The 26,377-nt window shown below is 34.5% G+C and overlaps 2 protein-coding genes across 8 annotated transcripts; both read left to right on the top strand.

Annotated features, from left to right (window-relative positions):
* LOC107642905 lies at window positions 15,998-23,337 on the top strand. 5 transcript variants are annotated; one of them, XM_021123036.1, is made up of 6 exons: window positions 15,998-16,220; window positions 16,316-16,339; window positions 16,867-16,928; window positions 20,865-21,016; window positions 21,138-21,365; window positions 21,513-22,450. In XM_021123036.1, exons 3-6 carry the CDS (start codon window positions 16,884-16,886, stop codon window positions 21,547-21,549), a joined length of 462 nt encoding a protein of 153 aa, XP_020978695.1. In that variant the 5' UTR covers window positions 15,998-16,220; window positions 16,316-16,339; window positions 16,867-16,883; the 3' UTR covers window positions 21,550-22,450. The 5 variants fall into 5 exon arrangements, 4 of the variants coding, with proteins under 4 accessions (XP_020978695.1, XP_016201897.1, XP_016201898.1 ...); XM_016346411.2 differs by having other exon boundaries at window positions 15,999-16,220; window positions 16,293-16,339; XM_016346412.2 differs by lacking the exon at window positions 16,316-16,339 and having other exon boundaries at window positions 15,999-16,220.
* Window positions 23,403-25,615, top strand: LOC107641695. Of its 3 annotated transcripts, none has more exons than XM_016345167.2 (4): window positions 23,403-23,578; window positions 23,672-23,764; window positions 23,851-23,952; window positions 25,080-25,615. In XM_016345167.2, the coding sequence occupies exons 1-4, from the start codon at window positions 23,423-23,425 to the stop codon at window positions 25,299-25,301; spliced, it is 573 nt and encodes a 190-aa protein (XP_016200653.1). In that variant the 5' UTR covers window positions 23,403-23,422; the 3' UTR covers window positions 25,302-25,615. The 3 variants fall into 3 exon arrangements, with proteins under 3 accessions (XP_016200653.1, XP_016200654.1, XP_020978694.1); XM_016345168.2 differs by having other exon boundaries at window positions 25,060-25,615; XM_021123035.1 differs by lacking the exon at window positions 23,672-23,764.

Raw genomic sequence — 26,377 nt, 5'->3', positions numbered from 1 at the left:
TCGAGGCAAATCCAGATAAATGTCAGGCTATACTCGACATGAAGAGTCCGACCTGAGTCAAAGAGGTACAACAACTCAATGGAAGACTGGCGGCCTTGTCCAGATTTCTAGCCGGATCAGTAATAAGATCTCTCCCCTTCTATGCCACTCTAAGGAAGGGAAAGAAGTTTGAATGGACAACAGAGTGCAAACAGGCCTTCCAAAATTTTAAAAGGTTCCTGGGACAACCACCTATCTTAACTCGGCCACGGGAAGGAGAACCACTTGTATTGTACCTTGCAGTAGGAAACCGGGCAGTAGCCTCAGCACTGGTCAGAGAGGATGAAAGTGGACAACAACCTATATACTTCATCAGCAAGGCACTACAAGGGTCTGAACTGAACTACCAAAAAATAGAAAAATTTGCCTATGCTCTCATACTGACGTCTCGACGACTTCGCCCATATTTCCAAGCCCACATTATCAAAGTTCAGACTAACCAACCCATAAAAGGTATTTTGCAGAAAACAGATTTAGCAGAAAAAATCTTACAATGAGCAGTCGAGTTATCCGAATTTGACCTTCAATATAAAACTCGGACAGCCATCAAATCACAGTATCTGGCCGAGTTCATTGCAGAATTTACCGACACTCCGGAAATCCCCATAGAATGGAATCTCTACGTAGATGGCTCCTCGAACAAAATCGGAAGTGGTGCAGGTGTGATAATAGAAAGTAACCAGGGAACCCAAATAGAACTTTCCCTCAAATTCGGGTTCCTGCTTCAAACAACCAAGCCGAATATGAGGCATTACTAGCCGATTTGAAGCTGGCTAAGGAGGTCGGAACCAGAAAACTCATCATCTTCAGTGACCCACAAGTAGTCACCTCACAAATAGCAGGGAGCTACCAAGCCAAGGATCCCACCATGAAAAAGTACTTGGACAAAACCAAAGATCAGCTCGGATAACTCGAAGAGTATGAGGTCCGCCACATACCTCGGGAACAGAATGCTTGAATTGATGCACTCTCAAAACTAGCCAGTACCAAACCAGGGGGCAACAATAGAAGCCTCATTCAAGAGATACTACAGAACCCGTCAATTTCGGAAGAAGAGAAGGTCCTAGCCATAACCGGTCTAGATCAAGGATGGATGACTCCCATAATTAACTACCTCAAACCAGAAATACTCCCTGCATATAAGAAGGAGGCAAAGAGGTTAAAACGGAAAGCACAATATTACACCATCATAAACAATACTCTATATAAGAGAGGAATTTCAACACCACTATTAAAATGTGTACCGACTTCCAACACTAAGGAAGTTTTAGAAGAAATACACAGTGGCATCTGTGGCAACCATCTCGGAGCACAAGCTCTCACCAAAAAAGTACTCTGAGCCGGATTCTATTGGCCAACTTTATAAAATGAAGCAATGGAATTCGTAAAGACATGTCCACCATGTCAGAAACATGCTAACTTTCACATCGCCCCACCAGAGGAGCTCATCAGCGTAACCTCACCTTGGCCATTTTCAAAATGGGAACTCGACCTCCTTGGGCCCTTCCCTCAAGGATCAGGACAGGTCAAGTTCCTCATCGTCGGGGTAGATTATTTTACAAAATGGATTGAGGCAGAATCCCTAGCTAATGCCACTGCTCAAAGAAGTCGAAAATTCCTATATAGAAACATTGTCACAAGGTTTGGGGTCCCATACTCCATCACCACGGATAATGGCACTCAATTTACAGACGCAGACTTCAGAAAATTGGTGGCCGACTTGAAAATAAAGCACCAATTCACATCCGTAGAACATCCCCAGGCCAATGGATAGGCAGAAGCCGCCAATAAAGTTATATTAGCTGGGCTAAAATGGAGATTACAGGATGCAAAGGGAGCCTGGGCCGAAGAGCTCCCACAAGTCCTATGGGCATATCGGACAACTCCACACTCCACCACAAAGGAATCACCTTTTCGATTAGCTTACGAAATGGAGGCAATGATCCCAGTGGAGGTCGAAGAAGGATCACCTAGAGTAATCCACTACAGCGAGGAGGCCATCTCTCAACTTCAAAGGGAAGAACTCGACCTACTTCCAGAAATCCGAGAAAGAGCTCGGATCAAGGAAGAGGCATTAAAACGTTGAATGGCCTCAAGATACAATCAAAAGGTAGTACAGCGAGGTTTTGCCGAAAACGACCTCGTCCTAATCCGAAATGATATCGGAACAAGTTGACCTGGAGAAGGAAAGCTGGCAGCAAATTGGAAAGGACCCTACCAAGTCATAGAAGTACTCGAAAATTGCTACTACAAGCTGTCCGAACTTGAAGGGCGAGAACTTCCAAGGTCATGGCACGCCTGCAACTTAAGAAGGTACTACAGTTAGGAGGTAATAAAGATCTTAGGGTAAGACACACTTTTTCCTGAAAAGGTTTTTTAACGAGGCGCCAAGCCAAGATCTATAAACTACCTAACTTAGAGGTGTAAAGCTCCCACATGTATATATTTGCATATTTTCTATTTTGAATAAAGTTTTTTCAGATTTTCTACAAATCCTTTTATCAAGACGCATTAATCTGAAACGCAAAAATTCATCGCCCGATTATAAAGCTACAGATCGGCAAAAGTGAAAATCAAATTCACTGCCCGATCACGATAAAGACCAACAAAGATGAAAACCGAATTCATCACAGGTCAACCAAGCGAGGATCGAACTCAATTTCTACAAAATCGGCAAAGCGGCAAAAACAGAATAATACAAGAAGTTATCAAAAAGTGATCCATAAGAAAGGACCTGACGAGGTCTTAATAAAAATGGGTTTCTAAAAATAACTTAAAGACGGACCGACATAAAGAAGTCGGACGAGTTGATTACAACAACAAAAGTTATAAAAAGTAAATCCCTAGAAAGAGGCCTGGCCAGCCCTAAAAAAGAGGATTTCTAGAAATAACTTGTAAGGGACCGACATGATGAAGTCGGCCCAACAAAATCACAAAAGTTATAAAAGGTAATCCATAAAAAGAGACCTGACAAGGCCCGAACAAAATGGATTACTAAAAATAACTTAGAAGGGACCAACATGATGAAGTCGGCCCAACAAAATCACAAAAAGTTATACAAAGTAATCCACAAAAGATACCCGACAAAGGTCCAAATAAAATGGATTATCGAAATAGCTTAGAAGGGATCGACATGCAGAAGTCGGACCAAAGCTACAGAGTTATAAAAAGTAAACCCCAAGGGATTACTAAAAATAATTCGCAAAGAAATTGATCGACAGAAGGCATGCGCTATAAGGGACTCAAGTCGGACCCGGAAGGCCGTGACCTCAATAAAAATCAATCTGCAAGTACTAATGTGAAGAAGACTAGTTGAACAAAGCTAGCTCCAACTAAAGCAGGAAATAAAGCACAAAGGCAATCAAAAGAGGTCGGACAGCAAGATTCCAGCACTCTCAAGATTCCAGGAAAGTGTTAAAAAGGTGCAGACAAACATGTCACAAAATAACAGACTCAAGAGGCCGCCTGAAGTCAACCCCAAGAGGCTTGAAAAACTGCTTTGTTTTTTCAAAATAAAGGCTGCTAAAAGAAAAACAACTAAAGTATCCAAAGTCAAACAAACCACCAAATACAAAAATAAAAAGTTTAAAAGCCCACAGACCGGACTGTCCACAATACATCAAAGAAAATTATGAAGGATTCAAAGACTCCCCAGTGGTGGCATCTCGGGGTGAAGGAGGACGAGTCTGAAGGGGAACAGCGTCAACAGTCCCATCCGCCCGATTCAAGATATGAACATCAGGATTCGAATCAGGGTGTTCGACCTCGGCTGCAGGCTTGGAAGAAGTCGGGACAACAGAAGTCTTGGAGGATGGCACAGGGGGTGGATCGACATCATCATCATCATCAGGGTCATCAGGGTCATCAGGGACAATCTTACCATCTTTTACAATGTTGTCCAAGCTAAAAAGGGTGAGGTCGAGTTCGGGCGCAAGAACTCGAACCTGATCCTTCAAATTCTCATAAACAGCATTCACACTGCCTACAAGATGACCCTGGAGCTCGGCATAGTCAGCTCGAACAGATTCCAAACTCTCCCTAAGATCCATCATCTCCCCATAAGTTGTGACATAGCTCTCCTTATGCTTCAGAGCCATATCCTTAGCCAACTTTGCAGAAGCCACAGCAGCAGTAGCCCGAGTCTTCTCACCCTCCAACTCTTTTTCTAGCTTCGCCACCTTCACTTCAAGCTCCTCCTTCAAACCCTTAATCCGGTCAAACTTCGATTTGGCCTCCTCCATAAAAGCCTTCATTGCATGAATAGGAAGATCCTGGGCAGTACGGTATAAAGCCACCCCCACATGTGCCATCTTAATGTTACACCGGGTAATGAAGTCTAAGTGACGAAGGAGGGAAATATCATCAGTAGGAATGACACCATAAGGAGCAATTTGTTGATCAACAAATCCAACGGCATCAAAGTCAGGGGCGTCCAAATTGAAAGGCTCAACAGTCCTCTGCCTTTTTGGAGGAGGGCCAACAGTAGGAGAAGAAGTAGCAGCAGAGGTCTGGGGAGGATCAACCAAATGAACCTGAGGAGTTGGGATCATCCTCCTCGGCCCAGTAGAGCTCAAAATCGGCTTCTTAGGAGGAACTTGAGAAGACCCCTCACCTACAGCGTTAGCTGAGATGTTCTGGGCAGCGGTGGCCTTCCTTGCCTTTTTAAAGGCTTTTATGGAATCATTGGTCTTTGCCATCTCTGAAAAAACAAATCAACCAAAAAGCAAGTTACAAACTGGAAGGAAAAGAAGCAAAGTAAATAAAAATAGAGCAAAAAGAAGTTGGTCAATACCCAACGCAGTACGGACAAGAGAGGGGTCCCCCAAAAATCTCTTTGTGTCGAGATAGGGAGGTTCCCCCCAAATATCTTCCAACACGTTCACAAAGGCCTGCTCGACCCCATCAAGCATTTCCCACGAATATCGAGACACCACAACATTCTTTTGCCAACACAAGGGGAAGGCAGGTTCACCATTCGACTCTAAAAAAAATGGTCGAGCTCCCTTAACAGCTCGGACCTTAAAAAAGTAGTTCTTAAAATCCCTAAAGGACTCATCATACATAAAAAACACTTTGTGCCCTTGGGCAGACCTGAAAGAAACCCAAGAAGCTTTCTTTTTGGTAGTCTCGGGCTTGGTCAAAATAAAAAGATATAGAAAGAGAGTTTGAGAAGGTGTGACATCCAACTCTCGGCAAAGCAACTGAAAAATCTTGATAAAGCCCCAGGAGTTCGGATGGAGCTGGGATGGAGCTACATTACACGACCACAACAAGTCGGTCTCAAAGGAGGTAAAAGGAAAAGTAATGTTCAGCTGGCTGAAAAAATAGTCATAGGCATAGAAGAAGGGACATTCTCCCTGGGTTAGAGAAGGAAAGCAAACCCTTTCATCGGAGTTAGGCGCTATCAGTTCATAGTTTTTCTCCTGATCCATATGACTACAGATCCGGTGATGTTTTCTAAGTTCCACAATGTACTCAAAATTAACTACGGACACACACATCAGGACAAGGGAGTCCAGCCAGTCGGACATACCCTCAGGGACTTTGGAAGATGTCTCGAAAATATTTTTGCGAGAAGGCATGGTCAAGTAGTCCTACAGCAAAGAAAAGATAAAGGGATTACTAAATAAACAACTCGGACAAATCAAAAAAAATCTCGGACAAATATGGATACAACCTGGGCCAAAGCATACAACACAGCAAAAGGAGACCCCAGGACCCACACCAAGGTCCAGGGGCATCTTTTGGAGGCAGTAACAGAGTAAGATTCCAGAAAAAATCTACGACCTACATCCCTTAAAACAAAGAATCAACCCTCCTTCGACAGCAACATTCCACAAAAGCACAAGATAGTCTACCAGAATCATTACCTTTTACACAATCTATTAGAAAATCAAACATCAAAGCATGCAAAGGGGCAATCATCAGGGGTGCAACCTTTTCTCAGAATCAAACAGTACATTATTTCAAAATGGAAAAGATACAATCAGAAGCAGTGACAACATGCAAAACCCTAAAAGTATCAAACTACCAGGGAATCAACCTAGGAGCATACATAAGTCAAAAGAACACCAGAAAATATGCATCACAGTAACGACCAAACACGGTAACACGAAAAGGTTCAAGCTTTCCAACATAAACTCAAGCAAAATCAAAACTTTGCCAAAAATAGAACAAATGCAAGCACGAAGAAAGAACGACGAAAGAAGTAAAAGAAAGAAACGGAAATAAGAACCAACCTGCAAAAGGAAGGAGGCGATGAACAGGTTGAAAACGGGAAACGAGCCCAAGAGTCACCTTTCAAATAAAGCGAAGCTTCAATAACCACCAATGGCGCCACAGAGAGTAGCGAGAAAACGTGAAGACAAAAGTCTCAGGCAAGACAGAAAAAAAATGGAAGGGAAAGGATGGAGTTACAGTGAGCAAAGAGAAGGAGAAACGGAAGCCAAAATCTTTGAAAGTCCAAATTCAAAATGAAGAAATGGGGAAAAACAGAAAAAAAGAAGAATTAATGGGTTATTAAACCCTCGCACGTTCCCAAGGCAAAGAAGCGCGCGTTTCCAAAGGATAAAGGAAAAAGAAAAAACGCTCCGCATTCAGAGGGGGTCTCTACAAAAAGAAATCGACAATGCTCGAGCTCGGCTTCTACAGAGAAAGGATTGAAGTCCTGAAACTAAGACTCGACCTCAAAAGGAAGACCACACTCGAGCAGGGGCACTGTTCATACCCTGGGTCAAGCTGTCCGACCCGGGTTGCTTGACGACAAGTCGACTGACCTCTTCAGGTCAGAACTATCCGACCTCTTATCAAAGAGCTCGGCCAAATGATCAGGAAAAGCCCAAGAAGGGCCCAAACAGAGGAACACGACCCAAATCCAAAGGCATCCCAAGCCTATAAGAGATAATGGCGGTTCCCTTGAAGATAAGATGACTTCACTCAAAGATAAGATAAGATAAGATAACTATCTTATCTCCAGAAAGGTCACTCCTTACCATTATAAATACACTGGAGCACCCAGGTATAACTCATACTCTGATTCTACTAAAAACCTGCTTAATACCCTTGCTAACTTAGGCATCAGAGTCCCTTGCAGGTACCACAACCCTCCGGTGACAAAGGATCAGCAGCATTGCCAGTCCAACAGGTTGGACACGACAGCTCCAGCCACCACCCACAAGCCGGACGCGTCACCTCCGACCAAGCACAGAAGATCTCGTCCGAGATCGACCTACAGTTTCAGGTAACCCTCAAAATAGTATTCTTAACGTTTATAAAAGTGATTTAATGTTATCCTACTATCAATTATACTAACAAATCAGATTATATTTTTCAATTATTCTCACTTGGATGTATTCATTATCAATTAAGTCTCACTTGGATGTGTTCGATTTTAATATTATACCCACTATTTGTGTTTATATTCAATTATGTCCCTAGAAAAGTGAATTATGTAAATGTTGTAGGAATTAGTTTCAACATTTGATGAGCAATTCAGAGTAGATCATCGATTCTATCCCAAGAATTTCTTTCTTCTTTAATTTCAGATTCATTGCTGCCATAATCATTCATTCATTTGACCGTTTGTAACAATTGAAAAATCTTCCAAATTGATTTTGCTTAGCTTGGTCCTTTCATATATGACGATAAGTTACGCATGATATGATCCAAATTAATTAATTAAAATTTTCCGTTTAGGGCAGCAACTTAAGGAATGGACCAAGATCTGTGCTATATCAATTTTGAATATGAGAAAAGCTCAGTATACAAGCGATTAGGGCTTGTAACTATTACAAGTTCATTAACGCTTAATCCACCAAAATGCGCTGCAACTCCTACGTCACTTACACGCGCTATATAAAGATCCTGCATTTGTATAACTACCAAATTTAAAAGATTTGTTTCCTTCTTTGTTTTCCTTCTTTCCAAATTTCATCGTTCTTCTTCTCGCGCGTCTTTCCCTGGTTTTTCGATCGTTCTTTTCCTCTCCTTTCTCATTGGTTTGTTCTTCGTCATTGACGTTAGTTCTTCTCTCTGTAACTCCAGCTTCGTTTTCTTTTCGATTTTCTGGTTTCTGAAATCAAAGTTTGAACTCGTTTTGAAGATAAAGGATGATTCAACCTCAGATTGTCAGCTGAATCAGGGCGAAGTGGATTATGAATTTGAATCTAACGAAGTTCCTAAGGTTTGATTTACATACGATTACTCTGAATTTTGTTGCGGTCATTTGTATAGCATTGTGTAGCTGAATAATTCGTGAAAATTGACTGTGAAACTTCCCCGTGAACATAAATCTGTGGATTGAATGTAATGTATTAGTTTTTATTGATTATCTGAAATTTATAGCAGACGCTCGGGTGTAGATCAAAACTTTTTTGGGTGTATTTTTTCGGGAGTGTGGGTGTATTTACAGTTTATGGCTTTTTCTATTATTTTAGCTGAGTTGTTGTCGTTCGGGTATATTATATCAGACATGATTGGGTGTGTTTTTAGTTTTTGTCATGGTGTATTCTGCAGCCTGTGTATTTACAGCTTATGGCTTTTATTGTCATTTTAGTTGAGTTGGTGCCGTTCGGGTGTATTATATTAGCAATAATTGGGTGTATTTATAGTTTTTGACATGGTGTATTCTGCAGCCTCTCTGTTGTTGATGACCAGTTTGTTCCGAAGGTTGGAATGACCTTTACCACCCTTGAAGATGCTGGAAAATTTTACAGGAACTACGCCAAGGCTGCAGGTTTTTCTACAAGAGTTCGGAGCACAAATAGGAAGGAAAACGAGATTAAGAATCAATTGATTACATATAGCAGAGAGGGAAAATGAAACTCTCATAGAAAATACTCATTTGATAGGAATTGGAATGATTTTCTGCTAAATTTTGGTCTTGTGGACAACAAGTGGATTTCAGGTAGTGTTGGGTTAAAATCTGCAGCGGTGTAAATTTAATTTTTATCAGGTGTATTTATAGTCTGTGTTTGGGTGTATTATGCAGATCTCTATGCAGACCGTCATATATGGGTTCCAATCTATCTGGATCACCACTTCTGGGTAGGGATGAGAAGCACACAAAGGAGCGAGAGCATGCATTCATTTTTTAACAAGTTTATTACCCGGAACAGCTCGCTTATTCAATTCGTCAAACAATAATATAATTACCCTAAACCCTAAAATTCAATGATTTGGGTATAGTAGGTTGGGTGGTTTAGGGTTTAGGGTTTTAGGTTTTAGGTTTTAGGGTTTAGGATTTTATTTTTAGGGTTTAGGGTGTAGGGTTTATGATTTAGGGGTTTAGGGTTTAGGGTTTAGGGTTTAGGGTTTAGGGTTTAGGGTTTAGGATTTAGGGTTTAGAATTTAGGTTTTTAGGGTTTTGGGTGTATAATCAACATTCTTTGGGTGTAAAATGCCAGGTTATGGGTGTATATTTGGTTTGATATTTTCCTTCATATTATAGTACCGATAAATCAGACATTTTGAATACACCAGAGAGAGTTTAATTATGGAAAAAAAATTTACTTATAATTGGATCAAATATATTTACACCATGTGTTCAATTTCTTACAAGAGTATATAACAGTTACATTAATCAGTGACAATATCATTAGAATCTATCTGACAAAATGGACTCAATAACAATGAGGATGGCCTGGACAGTCTTATTGCATCACTTCTCCTCGCTCATATTTCTGAATTTCTCACTCAACAAATGGGTTGCACACTTTAGGTCCTTGATTTGCTGTAAACAAAGCAAAATTAGAGTTAGATATATTTCTATTATGAAAAACTGATTTGATCGAAGACATATATTTGTTCTTACATTTTTTTCAGCTTGGTTTTCGCCTTCCATTTTTACTGCAATGAAAAATACACCCATAGATATCATTCAGATACACCCATAGATCAACCACATACACGCAAACCGATTTTATAAGTATTTAATGAGATCAGTTCAAAATGATGTTCAATTGACTCAAACAACGATAAATATACAAGCTCAAGCAATATTACAATGTCAAGCAATATACACCCAAGGATAAGCAGTATTAGAACATTTGCAACAGTTGACTATATTAAATTATATGAGTTCAGAAATATACACCCAACAAATTATGCCATATACACCCAACACATTACGCCATATACACCTAACAAATTACTCAATATACACATAAAAATCAGTTAGAAGAAGAACTAGAACAAGAAGAATAGTAAAAGCTAGAGCAAGATGAACGGTAAAAACTTAGATGAGGTACATACACCCAAACCGATTTCATAAGTATTTAATTAGATCAGTTCAAAATTATGTTCAATTCACTGAAACATGGATAAATATACAAGCTCTAGTAATATTACAATGTCAAGCAATATACACCCAAGGACAAGCAATATTAGAACAGTTGCAACAGTTGATTATATTACATGATATGGGTTCAGGAATATACACCCAACAAATTACGCCGTATACACCCAACACATTACGCCATATACACCCAACAATCAACCATATACACCCATACAAATTACTCCATATACACCCAATAAATTAAGCAATATACAGCGAAAAATCAGTTAGGAGAAGAACTAGAACAAGAAGAACAGTAAAACCTAGAACCACTTTGAAGAACAGTAAAACCTAGAGGAACTTACAAGAAGAGTAAAACCTAGAATAAGAAGAATAGTAAAAACAGTGATATGAGATTTAGAACAAGAAGATCAATAAAACCTAGAAGAACATAGAAGATGAGTAAAACAATAACGTACCTTGAATAATATTTTGTTGATGGTTTCTGCTATTATTCGCGACGAGTTCAAATGTCTCTTCAGTTTGGAATGTTGCTCGAAACTTTAGGATTTGTGTTATCTTTGAAGGAGAAGAGGAAGAGTGAGCCATAACGAGCGATTTTTTCGAAGCGTAATCGTTTGAGTGACGCGCGTGGAATTGACGCTCCATTTAAAGGGAGGGAGTGCGCGTGGATTAAACCTGGGTTGGGCCAACTTGTAAGGATTGTATGCGTTATTTGCATGTATGTGTAGCGGGGCCCTTTGAATATATATATTCAACACGCATTATATATATAATGCGTGTTGTACTTGCTGATCCTGATTTGCTTGTAATAGCACATCTTTTCGTTCGTTTTTTCGTTTCAAATATCAACACATTTGTTGATGAACGTTACGTTGTTTCACTTGGATTTGAGTAAGGAAATTTCGCAATACTTTAGTTTTAATATGGACTAAATTTGATCTGCTTATATCTATAGAAACTCAAATGAGATTATTTAAGAGAAGAAAAAAAAACAGAAAACAAAGAACCAAAAGTTGAAACGTGTACAAAGAGGAAGAATTCTTTTACACCAAAAAAAACTAATTAACTATTATTTTTGAGTGTACTCAATACTTTGAGAAAGTCAATTAGAAATTTTAACTAACTCACTAAAATAGGAAGTAAGGCTACTATTTATACTAAACAGACCCAATAAAATTTTAATAAAAATTTATTACTCTCAGCAGTAAATCCTAACTCTCTTTATATTGTAAATTCTGTTTTTTTTACTACTTAGCAAGACTGATCCTCAATAATATCTATAATTAGTTTCATTACACTATACATCAAAGCCTCTTAATAATTTAGACTATTAATAAATAATCTAACTAATATTTGTCATCTATCAGCTAATATTATCAACTGAGATTACATGATGGTCTTTTATTTTATGTTTATAGCACTTTAATTTTATATAAACCATCAGCTTTAAGTATAGTCAGATTCTTTTTATACAATTTATTAATTATGCAAAGTTTTTTTTTTATCGTTCACAAAGTTAAAAGATTTTAATGCATATTAAATTCATATTCGTAAGAGAGTAGATTTTATTTTCAGAAATTAGATATTAAACCAAAACATTTGGTTTTGCAACGAATAAATTAAAATTCTTTCAATTTTGATTTGCAAAAAAATCTGTGTAACAATTTTTAAAAAATATTACTAAAAAAAGTATTATCAAGATATAAAATATATATAACTTTAATTTTAATAACACTTCATAACCACTATAATTATAGATATTCTATAATTTACCAATTATAATAATAGTTGATGTATGTTTATATTTTGACTTAAAGATATAGTCAGACCTAAAAATAAATAGAAATCTACTCAAAAGATCTAACTACTACCCTTATCTGACCTCTAGAGGTCGGACGCGACGACGACTATTCAACTTTATTTATGTGAATAAATAACTATCTCTTAAGATATCTCTCACTTATCTAGAAGAGATCGAAATCTCAACAATATTCTTAGGAAAAGAGAATAGTTATCCATAGGGGTGTTCAAATCCAAACCGGTGCAAATTAAACCGCTCATCCAATTCAATCCAAACCGAAAATCGATTAAAACCGCACAAGACTTGTTATGTCATTGTTGATTATTTAAAATTTGATGTTGAAACTTGTTATATGTATTTAATTTTTTTAATTTATAAAACCGCAAATCCAATCTAAACCAAACCGCTTGAAATTGGATCGGATCGGATCGGATTTTTTTTAAAAAAGCATCCAATCTAAACCGCACCGCAAGTAAAATCAATATTCAGATCGGATGAGTTTTTTACTCAAAACCGATCCAAACCGCACCGCGAACACCCCTAGTTATCCATAATTAAAGGTGGAACTATTCTAAAAGGTGATTATCTTTTCTACTATAAATATACTAATATCTTCAGATATATTTAGAATTCAATCTACTAAAAATCTGCTTTACACTCTTGTTAACTTAAGTATCGGAGTCTTTTGTCACTACAATAATTCCTTAAGATAGCGACGGTTATTTTGCGGCGGTTTTGTGAAATCGCCGCGAAAAAACAAACTGCGGCACATATAGCGGCGGTTAGAGCTTGGGGTTGCAATCAAGCCGACATTTAGCGGCAGTTTTGTTAAAACCGCCGCTATATATATTGCTGTCAGGTTTACATATAGCGGCGGTTTTCTTCAAACCGCCGCTATATTGCAGGTCCGGTTTGCATTTCGTGGCGTCTTTTCAAAAACCGCCGCGATATGTCCGCCGGTGACTTCTTGTTAGGCATTTTGCAGCGGTTACGTTTAAACCGCCGCAAAATGCGTGTTATCACATATTGCATTGTTCTCTTTAGAAATAACCATCTGGGTATAATCTAGTTAAGTGAAGACTACTATCTGAAGCTACATATGTTTAAATCATTGTTACTTAAACTCGTAACACTTTTTCTACATTCATTTTACGATAAAAAATTCACAAGTTACTTGTAACCTTTATATGTTAACTCATGTGAACAAATTTACCACTAAGATTTTTCTTGATTACATTATTGGCATTTAAAAATTGCATTCAATCATGGATGTAAAAGAAGAAAATAAAATCAAACTCTGATATTTATGAAGTTAAAATAAAGTTCTAGAGAGCATAAATCAAAGTTACTCCTCTTTGAAGTTATGCCTTACTAAACCTAAACCAAGAATAAACATGTACAACTGCGACCCAAATAATTAAACTAAGGAAATCAGCGTAACTGTTATAATAAAAGATCAAAATTTCTCTCCAACATCGTATTGACCTGGCGAAAAATACTCTGTTATGAATCTATGGGCTTCACGTTTCAGAGGATCTGATATTTTATCTCCATACCATGGCATCTTATTCAGATCAAAGCATCTTTTCTTAACATGTATATCATCTTGTTTATCTTGTTGGTCTTCTAAAGTTTCATCCTCTTCATCCGGAACCTTATTCAGATCAAACTGCATGGATCTATCGATTGTGACAGAGGATACATCATCTAAAATGTCTTCTGAATCAGACTCTTCTCCGTCTAGACTGTCAGGAACTATTTCTCCAGAATATTCAGGTACGACTAAAAATATCAACATGCATATAACAGAATGAGTATACATAGAAGGAATTGAGAACTTTGGAGTCATTAAATACTGACTTAAAAAACAACCAAACTACAATATGCTAAGACAATTTTAAAACTAAACACAACTTTTCGACAATTACCATCACCCTTGTTTGTAGTTTGGGCAATTTTCTTAAACAGAAGCTCTGTAGCAATTGTTGTTGTTGTAGAGGATGACGAAAAGTCCTCATTTTTCATCAATCATGTTCCACCGTCATGTTATGTTCACAATTGTTTTCAAAACGTATCACTAGTGAAATTATATTGCGTAATACATAGCAAGATTATAAAAAATGCAACCCTAAGAAAAACAACAACTGTAGAAGGAATAAAGATTTAACGTAAACTAACTTTTCCGTATTAAAATCGTTGAAAGAACCAAAAAGTCTGCTTTTACTCATGAGAATTCACAATAACACAAATATTTAACTGAAAAAAAAAACTACACAAGTATAAAGTAACCAAAGAAAACAACGTATAACGCTGAGTTTATTTAACTTAGTTTATGACAGAAAGATCATTTTTAAATTACATTAAAATGCTTCATACAAAGCATTACGCGACATCATCGAAACTTAGACGGTAACATCTTAGTACCAATACAAGTCAGACATTACTTCAAAAAAAAAAATCTAGACCTCACGTTTAAGTCCAAATTAAATACAATTTAGTTTTATAACCCTCATAGAACAGTTGACATACAAAAATTAAATCACAACTAAAATAATAAGCTTAGTTTTTTTTTTCAAAGGAATTGATTATTGTATTGATTGGAAAAAAAAATCAATTGATGCGTCTTTCCACATGTCCAGAATAATAGCATAAGGACAGAATGAGCATTTTCTATGGCCAGCAGAAATTAAAGTAGGGCAAACCAAAAAAATATATTCAAATAATTTTGTCACTAACAAAAATGTATTTGAATTTTGTTATCAATAAAAATATTCTTAAATAATTTTAAAACGCGACAAAAATGTGTAACAGTAAATATGCATTTTTAAAAAAATATTTTAGAAATTAAATTTTGATGTATTTTTTATAAGTATGATTAGAAAAATATAATATTTTATCCTTAAAATTTAGTAATTTTTAAAAAATGAGATATTTTTATCCTTAAAATTTAATGATTTTTCGCTAAGGATATATTTTTTGTGATTTCTTTGTCAATAACCAATAATATTTTTAAAGAATAAACTAAAAATATAGAGATCAAACTTGTATCCTATTTTGTGTATGTGTTTTTTTAAATATGTATCTAAACATTTCTATAAAATTTTGGAACAAATGCATAAGCGATTTGTCAAATACAAAAGTTATTTGCCACTTACAAAAAAAATTTAGATATTTTTATCGCATTTTTAAATTATTTGAGAATATTTTTATCAATAACAACATTTGAATGTATTTTTGTCAATAACAAAATTATTCGAATACATTTTTACTAATTTATCCATCAAAGTATTTACTTAAAGAATTTAGAAAGAAAGAGTAAAGTAGCATCTTCGAATGAGGAGAGGAATGCATCTTCTTTATTTTCCAAAATCAATGTTGATGCCTTGCAAATTTTGCTACAAATCGAAGAGTTTGAGTCGGAATTTTCACAAGCGTTTTCATTCTCCCTTCAGACACAATAACATTTTGAAAAAGTATAGGTAAACAATGGAAATATTAAATAATGTGAACAATAAATATGTCGAATATTCAATTCAATTATAGGTATGCAAATGATTATATTCATTATTTTTAATTGGATGGTTATTCATTTTGATTCAGATTACTCATGCATAGTTAATAATAGATGGATGTTCAATTTAATAGGTGTGCGGATGGTTATTCTAATGTTAGGGTTTAGAGGATAATTTAAGAGTACACTACAAAAAAAGAAAGCAATTTCAACACTTTTTTTTTAACAATCATAATTAAATGTCAAAATTAATATATATTTTTAATAAATATTATAAATGTCAAATTTTCTATTTTTTTTTTTTGATAAATAACTTGACCGTCGAAAATTATTGTTCAATTTTGACGGTCCCCAATTTATTTCACTAAGAAATAAGAAAGCATCATACTGCTCCTTTCCCTTGGCTCCGTCAAAAATATCACACTCCTCTCGGTCATTCTTCAGCTCTAGTATAATGATGATGAGAAAGTATAGCCATGCATGTTAACAGACATAAATTGCTCCAGTATAACTTCAATCTCAAGATCTCGTTTCATTCTTGAGTTCCAAAATCAACTTCGTTTTATTAGGTATTTTTTTCCTCTCTCAAGATTTTTTTATTCTTTCATAAATCTGTTTTAATTTTTGTTTTCATGCTTCAGATTTCAAAATTTTTATATTCAAGCTTCTTATTACTTTACGTATTAAGGTAAGTATTCATATTCTTAGATCTATTCTCTAATTTATATTTTCTGATTTGGCTTTTTATTGATCTATTTTATAATTCGTAATTTTTTATTTGTTCGTCATACCTAATTGCTCTTGAATTTGATCCTCATATTTGATTTGGTAATTTGTGTAAATATGTTCTATATATTTGGTAATTTGCTCTACTCTGTTTGATTTTTCTATTTCTTTTATTCATAATAAAAAAGTGAGAGAAAAATAACTGTGACTTGGTGATGCAATTTTAGTGTTTGTTCTATTTTAGAGTTTTATTCAATTTATGTTTTATCTAATTTGACTTCTAATCCTTTGTTTTTTTTTCCTTTCAATTTTCGCACACCAAGTGTTTGTTCTATTTCCTAAATCAAAAGTTCATATCAAATAGGAGTATCTAACTTTACTTTGAGAGCTTGGATATATATATATATATTCTATTTTGAGAGTCTGAATTTCTATAATATATTAATTTGCATTAGTAATATTGTTTATTTGCTTAATTGCTTAATATAGGTCAAACAATTTTATCAATGGCTTCCAAATTACTGTTGAAGAAACAAAGTCAACCAATTGAGGCAAGTATTCTTTATTATTGAAGCTTACTCTTTGTTAAACTTAAAGAATTTTAATTGTGTTTAGTGGCATTTTAATTTTTCATGTACTGCAATCTCACTGCTCTTTTAATGGTTCTCAGCCCCTTCATTTCTTTATCCCAAACATATATATGTACTTCAATATTTTATTTTATTTTATTTGGTTCTTACCTATCCTTAAATACTCTGTAGGGGTGAAGGCTAAATTTGTACTATAACTTTTGCCATCTCTGCTGTTTTTCATTAGTCCAAAACAAGAGAGTCTAGGGTTGCCATCCTGTCCACCATTGATACCATGTAGACATATACATTGCTTGATAAAACATACTGACTTAAGAAAAGGAATAAGCCTGCTCATAGAAGCTTAACTACCTAATCGAACAAAATTCTATAAGCATTAAGATCATGGTATAATGCCCTTCCTTGACTGCTGCAATATTCCAATGCTTGTGCCAAATACAAGGAAACTCTCAGCCTCATTGCCCATTCCATGGGCTGGGACTCCCCTGCCAGACGGATTTCGCACAAATCACAATCACAAATCAGTGGTTATTAACTTAACATTTCTGAAAACATTTAGCTTCTCATGCAAAATGTCTAGTCCATGGCAATTGTTGACACAACATGGCATATCTCAAAACATTCATTCCCTCTATATGTTACAAATGATTACAATTAACAAAACCAAACAGAGAAAAAATGAATGGAACTCACAGTGAAAGAGGTGCTTGGAGAGAGTTTCATGGGGCATAAACTCTGCCACAAGTAACCTCTCTTCTCCTTCACAGCAACAAAACCAAAAGCTTATTCTTTATATGACCTTTTTTTCTTTTTATTGGTATTCTAGGATCTCCAAATCTAGCCAACACTTGTTCACATTCTTTTCTGCTATTCCACACCATTTCTTCTAGCAAAAATTACCCTTAGATTATTTATTCTTTTTAAAGTTTGAGTGCTTTTTTTTAACTCTCTGAACTACTTATCCTTAGTTTTTGTCAACTGAGATTTTATTTCTATAATATTCTGTTAATTACTTCAAGTAGATTTGGCATGCATGAAAGAATTTCTAGCTTTTATAAGTACCACTACTTTAATTTCGTTTGTCGTTAATTATCTGTCAATTAAGTAGTGCATGTATGTTCATTTCTTTTTGCTTTAACTTTTAGGATTCCTAGACACCACATATATATGCCTAATGCATAGAATTAAATTCCCTAGGTTCATATAGATTTGGATTTTAATTTAGATGGTTGCATGGATTATTCATTATACAAAAAGTGATGTTTGCATTATTTTTTATTATTTGTTATACATTTATTATGATAAAATAAAAAATTTATCTTTTATCATAAATATTAATTATTTTTTAAAAGAATGTAAAAAAAATTATAAAATTATACATAAATAATAATAACAGATATAAAATTCTAGTTTTTAATTTAAGGTACATCAGTACATGTGCACCAATGCATATTAGCGCAGTGTTGGAATAGTAGCCAAATAGGTTCGAGTTTGGAGGTTTCCGCTTTCAGGTTTAGGCCTCTTTGGAACTTAGCCGCAACAAGATCACAACTTTGCTTTCAGATTTTTTCTTAACTGATTTCTATTGATTATTTTTAGCTTTTGGTATAGACTCTGTTACATGCATTCTTTGGATTTTATTATAGCTACACTTGTGTTTTAAAATTTTTTTTTCTATTGAGGCTTGTGGTTTCTGGTGCTTATTTTTAATATTTTTTTTAGGTATGTTAAGCTTGTCATATATTCAATGGACAAGGATTGGATGCAAATTAAGAATAGAGCGCTTTTACAATATAGGAGAGGTGTCAAGGAGTTCTTAGATTTTGCCTTTAGTCATACAAAGGATGATAAGATATATTGTCCGTGTTTTAAATGCAATAATTGCCTTAGAAAATCTCGTGAACAAGTAGAATTTGATCTTCTAAGTCATGGCATAGTGAGAAATTATACAACTTGGTACCACCATGGAGAATCGCTACAAGATGAGTCACCCTATTCAAGTTCATTTGATAGTGAGGATGATTATATGGATAAAGATGACATGGAAAACATGTTAAGGGATCATTTTGGAGTTTGGGATATAGAAGAGGATATTGAAGAACCTAATAAAGAGCATATAGAAGAGGATATAGGAGAACCTTATGAAGAGCATGTAGAAGAACCTAATGAAGATGCAGCAAAGTTTTACAAACTTTTGGATGATTATGAGAAAGAACTATATCCAAGATGTACGCAATTTTTAAAGCTCTCGTTTTTTATGAGATTATTCCATATTAAATGTCTTGGTGGATGGAGTAATAAATCATTTTCTATGTTACTTGAGTTATTGAACGATTCCTTTCCAAAAGGGGTATAACTACCGGCGTCTTACTATGAAGCTAGGAAGATTATTCGAGATCTTGGCTTGGATTATGATAAAATAGATGCTTGTATTAATGATTGTATGCTATTTTGAAAAGATCATGATAAGAAAGAAACTTGTGATCATTGTGGTGCTTCAAGGTGGAAGTTTAAGGAGAAAGATGGAAAGAGAAAAAAAATTCCTATAAAAGTTCTCCGTTACTTTCGAATAACTCCAAGGCTTAAAAGGTTATATATGTCAACGAAGACAGCATTTGATATGAGATGGCATGATGCAAAGCGAATTGATGATGGGTATTTACGTCATTCAGCTGACTCAGAAGCATGGAAATCATTTGATGAGTTACATAAGTCCTTTTCTGATGAACCTAGAAATGTAAGGCTTGGATTAGCAAGTGATGGGTTTAACCCCTTTGGAAATATGAGTACTACATATAGTGTTTGACCTGTGGTACTTATACCATATAACTTGCCACCTTGAAAATGCATGAAGGATCCTTATCTAATGTTATCATTGCTGATACCGGGTTTAAAATCTCCAGGAAAGGCAATAGATACATATCTAAGGCCTTTAATTGAAGAATTAAAAGAATTATGGAATGTAGGAGTTGATACCTTTGATGCATATGAAAAAAAAAATTTTAAAATGCGTGCAACTATATTATAGACAGTAAATGACTTTCCAGCATATGGAGATCTATCTGGATGGAATACGAGAGGGGCACTTCGTTGCCCCACTTGTAATGTTGAGACTCAATCTAAGTTTCTTACTAATGGAAAGAAATTTTGCTTCCTAGATCATCGACACTTCTTGCCAATTAGACATAGATGGCGACGTGAAAAAGAATTGTTTGATGGCACAAAAGAACTTAGGCGTCTTCCCAAGCAACTCTCTGGTGATGATATTCTTCAACAAATTTTTAACTTAGAAGGCTTAGTAGTTAGTAATCATAAAGATATTAAAAAAGGAAGAGAAGTGCAGCAGGAAAAGAAATGGGAAGTTCCAATCCATGGTTGAAAAAAATCATCTTCTTTGAATTTCCATATTGGAGGACTTTATTGTTGCGTCATAATTTAGATGTCATGCACATAGAGAAGAATATATGTGACAATGTTCTTGGGACATTGATGGATATTCCAGGAAAAACAAAAGATAATTTAAATTCTCGTTTGGATATGGAAGAGTTAGGCATAAAGAAAGATTTGCATCCTATTAGAGAGGGAGAAAAGGTGTTGTCATTACCTGATGCCATTTATAAATTGAATAATAAAGAAAGGAGGAGTTTGTGTGAATTTTTACAAAATGTCAAAGTACCAGATGGATATTCTTCAAATATTAGGAGATGTATTAACCTAAAAGAGAAAAAGATTTATGGCTTAAAGACTCATGATTGTCATGTTCTTCTAGAGTGCTTCCTTCCGCTTATTTTACAGGGTCTTTTCTCATCACATGATGTGCGTAGTGCATTAATAGGACTTTGCATTTTTTTCAAGGAGTTGTGCTCAAAAGTTCTAACAGTGAAAAATCTTGAAAAGATTGAAGAACAAATCATCATCATAATTTGCAAGTTGGAAATGATATTTCCGCCTTCATTTTTTGATGTCATGATCCATTTACCTATCCATTTGGCAAGTGAGGCGAAGATTGCAGGACCGGTCCATTATCGATGGATGTACCCTATTGAGAGGTAAATATTATTTTATCATGTAATATTTTAGATAAAATGTTCAATAAATTCCTTTACTCATAATGAATGCTTATTATTTTATCATGCAAGTTGCAAATGAATGCTTATTATTTTGCTCAAGATACTTTAATGGTATTGAAACAAAGCATAATCGAGTTGGAAGAAATTGGGATGGTGCAATAACTCATGGTTATAAAGTTGAAACAAAGGATAAAGTACTACCGATTTTCAAGCAAACTGGAAGACCCACAAGAAATTGTAAAGTGACAAGAAGATTGAGTCTAGAAGAAATAAAGCAATCTCATCTTTATATTTTGAAGAACTGTGATCAAGTTACTCCTTTCATATGGTAAGCATAGTTGTATTTAGATAATATTTAACTTTTATTTTAGAAGTATTGCTTAAAACTTATTGGCTACTTTTTAATCAGGTTACATACTACTTTTTAAAGTCACGTAAGAATTTTTTTAACTATATCTTTTCTTTTTCAAATCAGGTTACATCTTTGTATAAAGAAAAAGATGAACAAGTAACCCATCAACTTTTATGTTTAGCAAGAGGTCCAGCAAGAGAAGCCATATGCTATAAAGGATACAAAGCAAACGGTTTTATCTTCCACACAAAAGATTGTGAGAATCATAGAAAAACTCAAAGTAGTGGAGTTATGGTAAAGCTAAATTGTGGAAAGGAGTATTATGGAGTCATTGAGGATATTGTGGAGTTATCATATATGAATGATAACAAAGTTGTAATGTTCAAATGCTTATGGTGGGATGTGGACAATTATGGTAGAGGAGTGAAAGTAGATGAATATGATGTCACCCTGGTAAATAAATATCGCACTTTGAAGACAAAAGAAGTATTTGTTATGGCATGTCAATCTGAGCAAGTATTCTATGTTGAAGATATTTGTAACTCCAATTGACAATGTGTTGTAAAAGTAACTCCACGTGACTATTTTAGCATGCCTTTAGAAGAGGAGGAGGAGGAGGAAGTGGCTGATGATATGTTTGATGAATAAATAGAGTAATAGATAGATTTTCTTTTTTTACTTGAAACCTTTTCTAATAGAAATTAATTGCAATTATGTTTTTAGGATTTTAATGTTTCTATTTAATATTTCTATTGAAATCCTTTTGATGTGCTTTTGTTGGTTTTAATAATGAATATGATTTGTTGATTTAGCCAAAGACCTCAAAGATTATTAATAGTGTTGCTGCTAGAAGAAATAAAAGGATTCAGAGTCTTGTATCTAGAAGAAATTTAGCTCCATCAAGTCATTTACAACAAGCTGATTTTCTTTCTAATAATGATGGAGTGCATGGAAAAAAAGCAAGTTCATCAAGTCACTCACAACTTAGAAGGCAATTTGACTCCCTTTCTAATGATGATGGAGTGCATGGAAAAAAAGCAAGTTCATCAAGTCACTCACAACTTAGAAGGCAATTTGACTCCCTTTCTAATGATGATAAAGTGGATGAAGAAGAATTCGAATCCGATATATATTCTTTAGCATTCTTTAATTTCATTAGTCTCTTTTGGATATTTATTATGAGGTAGATTTAGTTTTCTGACATAAAAATATTAATTGCATGACTAATTTTATTTATATGTCTTCTTTGTGACATTAATGCCATACCATAAACTTTGAAGCTAGTGACTATAATTAGAAAAATATTAGTGCTATACCATATAGATTTAAAGGGTGATGGGGTGTGAGAAGAGAAGAGAAGGGCAGTAATTAAAAACTGAAGGAGGGGACAGGGGCATGGGTCAGGGTGGGTGCGTGCAGTGCAGTGCAGGGTGTAACAAAGACAAGCCATTTATTATTCTTCCCCCCATTAAATTCTAAGTTGCAGAGGTGAGTCTTATATACTAGTATATTATTATATATCTGGCTAGCTAGGAATCCTGCTTATGCCATCTAGTCTATATATAATGTATGCTTCTTTTGTCCTTTTCCAATGCTAGTTATTTTTTTGTCCTCTAAATTAAAATCTACTGTTTTCTTTGTATTTTCTCCACTTGTTGTCTAAATAAATTCCTATTGTCTCCACTAATATATGTCTGAAAAAATATCTTACTCCTATTATCTCACTGATTTAAATAGATTTTGTTGCACCGAAAAAAAAAAGTGAGAGGACCTACACGCAATCTTGAGTTAGCAAAGTTACCAGCTGGAAAAAGACTTGACATAAACTGGAGAATGAATAGGCCAGTTGGTCCAAATGCAAAGTTGTTCAAATCAAGACGTACTATTCTAGTTCGTGATGTAAAGAATGCACCACTAAAGGTTAAAGAATGGGCTGATATCAAAATAGTATGTTAAGCTTGTCATATATTCAATGAACAAGAATTGGATGCAAATTAAGAATAGAGCCCTTTTACAATATAGTATGGGCTCAAATGAATTCTTCTTATCGGAGTTATCGACATCTACTAAAGAAAAGGTATTTTGAACCTTATGATAACCCTGAAATTGCTCGAGCCAATATACCATTGAAAATGGAAAAAGAGGATTGGGATTACCTTGTGAATCTTTGGATTGATGAAGGCTGGCAGGTTTGTACTTCACATGACATAATAATTGTTAATTGACTTAGATTTAACTAGCCTCTTTTATCACATGTTATAACATATTTTGTTAATTACTAGAAAATAAGTCAACAAAATAAGATGAGTCGAGCTGCAAATAGCATTATCCATACCACTGGTGCTAAGGGAGCCCAACAAAGAGCTGAAGAGGCGGCATCTAAATTTTACTAATTTATAGACTTAATTTGAAGATATATATTAGTTGTTATATTTATAAGATATGTTATTTGTGGCTACAGTTTGAGCAAACAGGACAAGAAATTGACCGTCTTCGTCTTTGGGAGCTTACGCATACCCGTGCTAATGGACAAGCTTGCAATGAAGAAACTCAAGAAAAACTTGTAAGATATTAGGAGCTATTTCTGCTTCAGATTTTGTTGTGAAAGTCTTGAAAAATTGTGTTTGTTTTGTCCTTAGTTTATGTATGTTAAATTTTCTGCTTGTTAAAGAAGTCTCTAAATTTTCTACTTGTTTGATTTTGTTAAAGATATGTTAAATTTTCTGCCTGTTCTGCCTGGCATTTAATGTTGCTAATTGGTTTCTTTGCGGTGAATAGTTCAATTCTTTAACACTCTTCCAACAAAAAAATCATTGTTAGTCTGTAATTGTAGTAAGATGGTAAAGTGTGATGCAATATTTTTCATCATTAGAGTGCTATCAGCTGAACAGGTACTTTTTATCAAGTTGTGCATGCTTCAACTTTGGGTTTTGAATCTTGAGCCTAGTAACTGGTCCCACTTAGCCCAGCAATAATGTGAGCCTGATTGGTATGACCCCTTAAGTGTGCTACCTTGGGCCGTTAGAGCTTTTGGATTTTGTAGAAAATTAATTACATATTTTCTGGAATGTGGAATCTGAAACATTCTTTGCACAACATAGTCCTTCTTATGAGCTCTGTCTGGAATATTTTGTACATACTTATATGAGACAAAATCAGCAAATCTTAGAAGGTGGGCAACCAATTAAAAAGACTATTATTTTGAAATCATGTAGATGTAAAGAATTTAAGCTGGTTATTGATTATTAAAGCTCTTGAGCAATGCATATCATCATTATGAAGTGATTATGTATAACTTGTGGGCTGTGGTATAATTGAGTGACAGTGGTATCCAAAATACAACCTGCAGAGTTTCATTTGCATAATAAATGTGAATTTTCTATAAGTATATGTGATTTATGACACAGTTAATAAAATAAGAGACAAGTATGAAGGTAATCAGGTAGAACATATAACAATTTTATTTCTTAACCGAAATTTAAGGACAGTTTTATTACATTTAAGTGTGGTCTTGGTATTATCATGGTTCTCACAAAATTATCCTCTAGTTCTCACTACTCAGTCAAAAGTAATTTTAATGCTGAAATGTTTGGTGAATGTCGATATTTATATTTATGTTTTAAAAGCATTTTATATTTATGTTTACATATATTTTTATTGATTTTATTAGGTTGATTTGATCCTTTTTAGGATTTACTTAAGGAATTATCATCTCAAGTAAATGAAGGAACATTAGAGATGAATGAACATGAGGTGATGGTAGAAGTATTTGGACCTGAACGACATGGACGAGTTCGTGGTTATGGGGCTGGCGTGACACCTACACAGTTATGGGGTCCTAGATCATTCATATTTTCTGATCTCCAAACAAAACTTCAATGTGCAGAAAAAAATATGAAGACTCTAAAATAGAGGTGGAAGATTTAAAGAAAAAGGTAGATCATATGACAGGAATACTTGAGCAACTATTGGATGGAAGGTTGCCTATAACTCAAAGTGATAACAATCCTACTTCACTTGATTAATGCTCAAGACTTTGATGAGTTTATGTGTGATTCATATAGCACTATACAAAAAAGAACATTAATATGATATTGAGTATTGGTTTTGGTACTTGGTGTTAATTGTTGTTGATATACTTGTCAAATGCTAAATAAGGAATGCTATTTGTACTAGTTTTGAATCATGATCAATGATCAAAATTGCAAAGTTCTTGTTTGATTTTATACAATGATTATGTATGATAAAGTGAAAGCATATTCATGTCATAGTGGTAGAATTTTTGTTTTGTCTATTGTTATAGTAATTTTTATTTAAAAAACAAATAATAGGTGAAACTAACTTTAACTTTTATAATAATGAATGTCAAAAAAAATATAATTGAGTTTTTTTATGGTAAAAAATTGTCAAAAAATATCCATGATATAGTATATTTCACGGTTAATAATTGTAAAAAATTGTTGTTGAAAATTTTTTATGGTCAATAAGTGTCAAAATAAATAGTATTTTTAACGGTTAATAAGTATCACAAAAAATATATTCTCAAATTTTTCTAACATTATTTTTGACGGCCAATATTTATCAAAATAAGATTAAGCTTTTTTGACAATTACTTATATGTTAAAAATACTATTTTTGACAAAACTTTTATTAACATATTTTCACAATTAAAATAGTATCAAAAATTGTTTTATTGACGATTTTTAATTCTTTTTTGACACATATAATCCTCAAAAATAATCTATATTGTTGTAGTGGTAAAGTATTTTTTTACTTTATTGAACCAATTCTAGAATCCATTGTTTACATTGTTCACAAAAATCATTGTTTACCTAACAAAATTCATACAAATTTAGCCAGCCAATCTCCATAGTAAATAGGCTATCCGAACTAGATTATCTCTTAAATCTGATCTCTTCATTAGTGTTTCCATAATAAATTGCATTTTTGTGTTTTTTTTTTTAAATTTTAAATTTTTTTTATATACT

The sequence above is a fragment of the Arachis ipaensis genome, chromosome B05 (genome assembly GCF_000816755.2).
Source record: "Arachis ipaensis cultivar K30076 chromosome B05, Araip1.1, whole genome shotgun sequence".
Taxonomy (NCBI): domain Eukaryota; kingdom Viridiplantae; phylum Streptophyta; class Magnoliopsida; order Fabales; family Fabaceae; genus Arachis; species Arachis ipaensis.
This window is presented reverse-complemented; position numbering and strand designations above follow the sequence as displayed.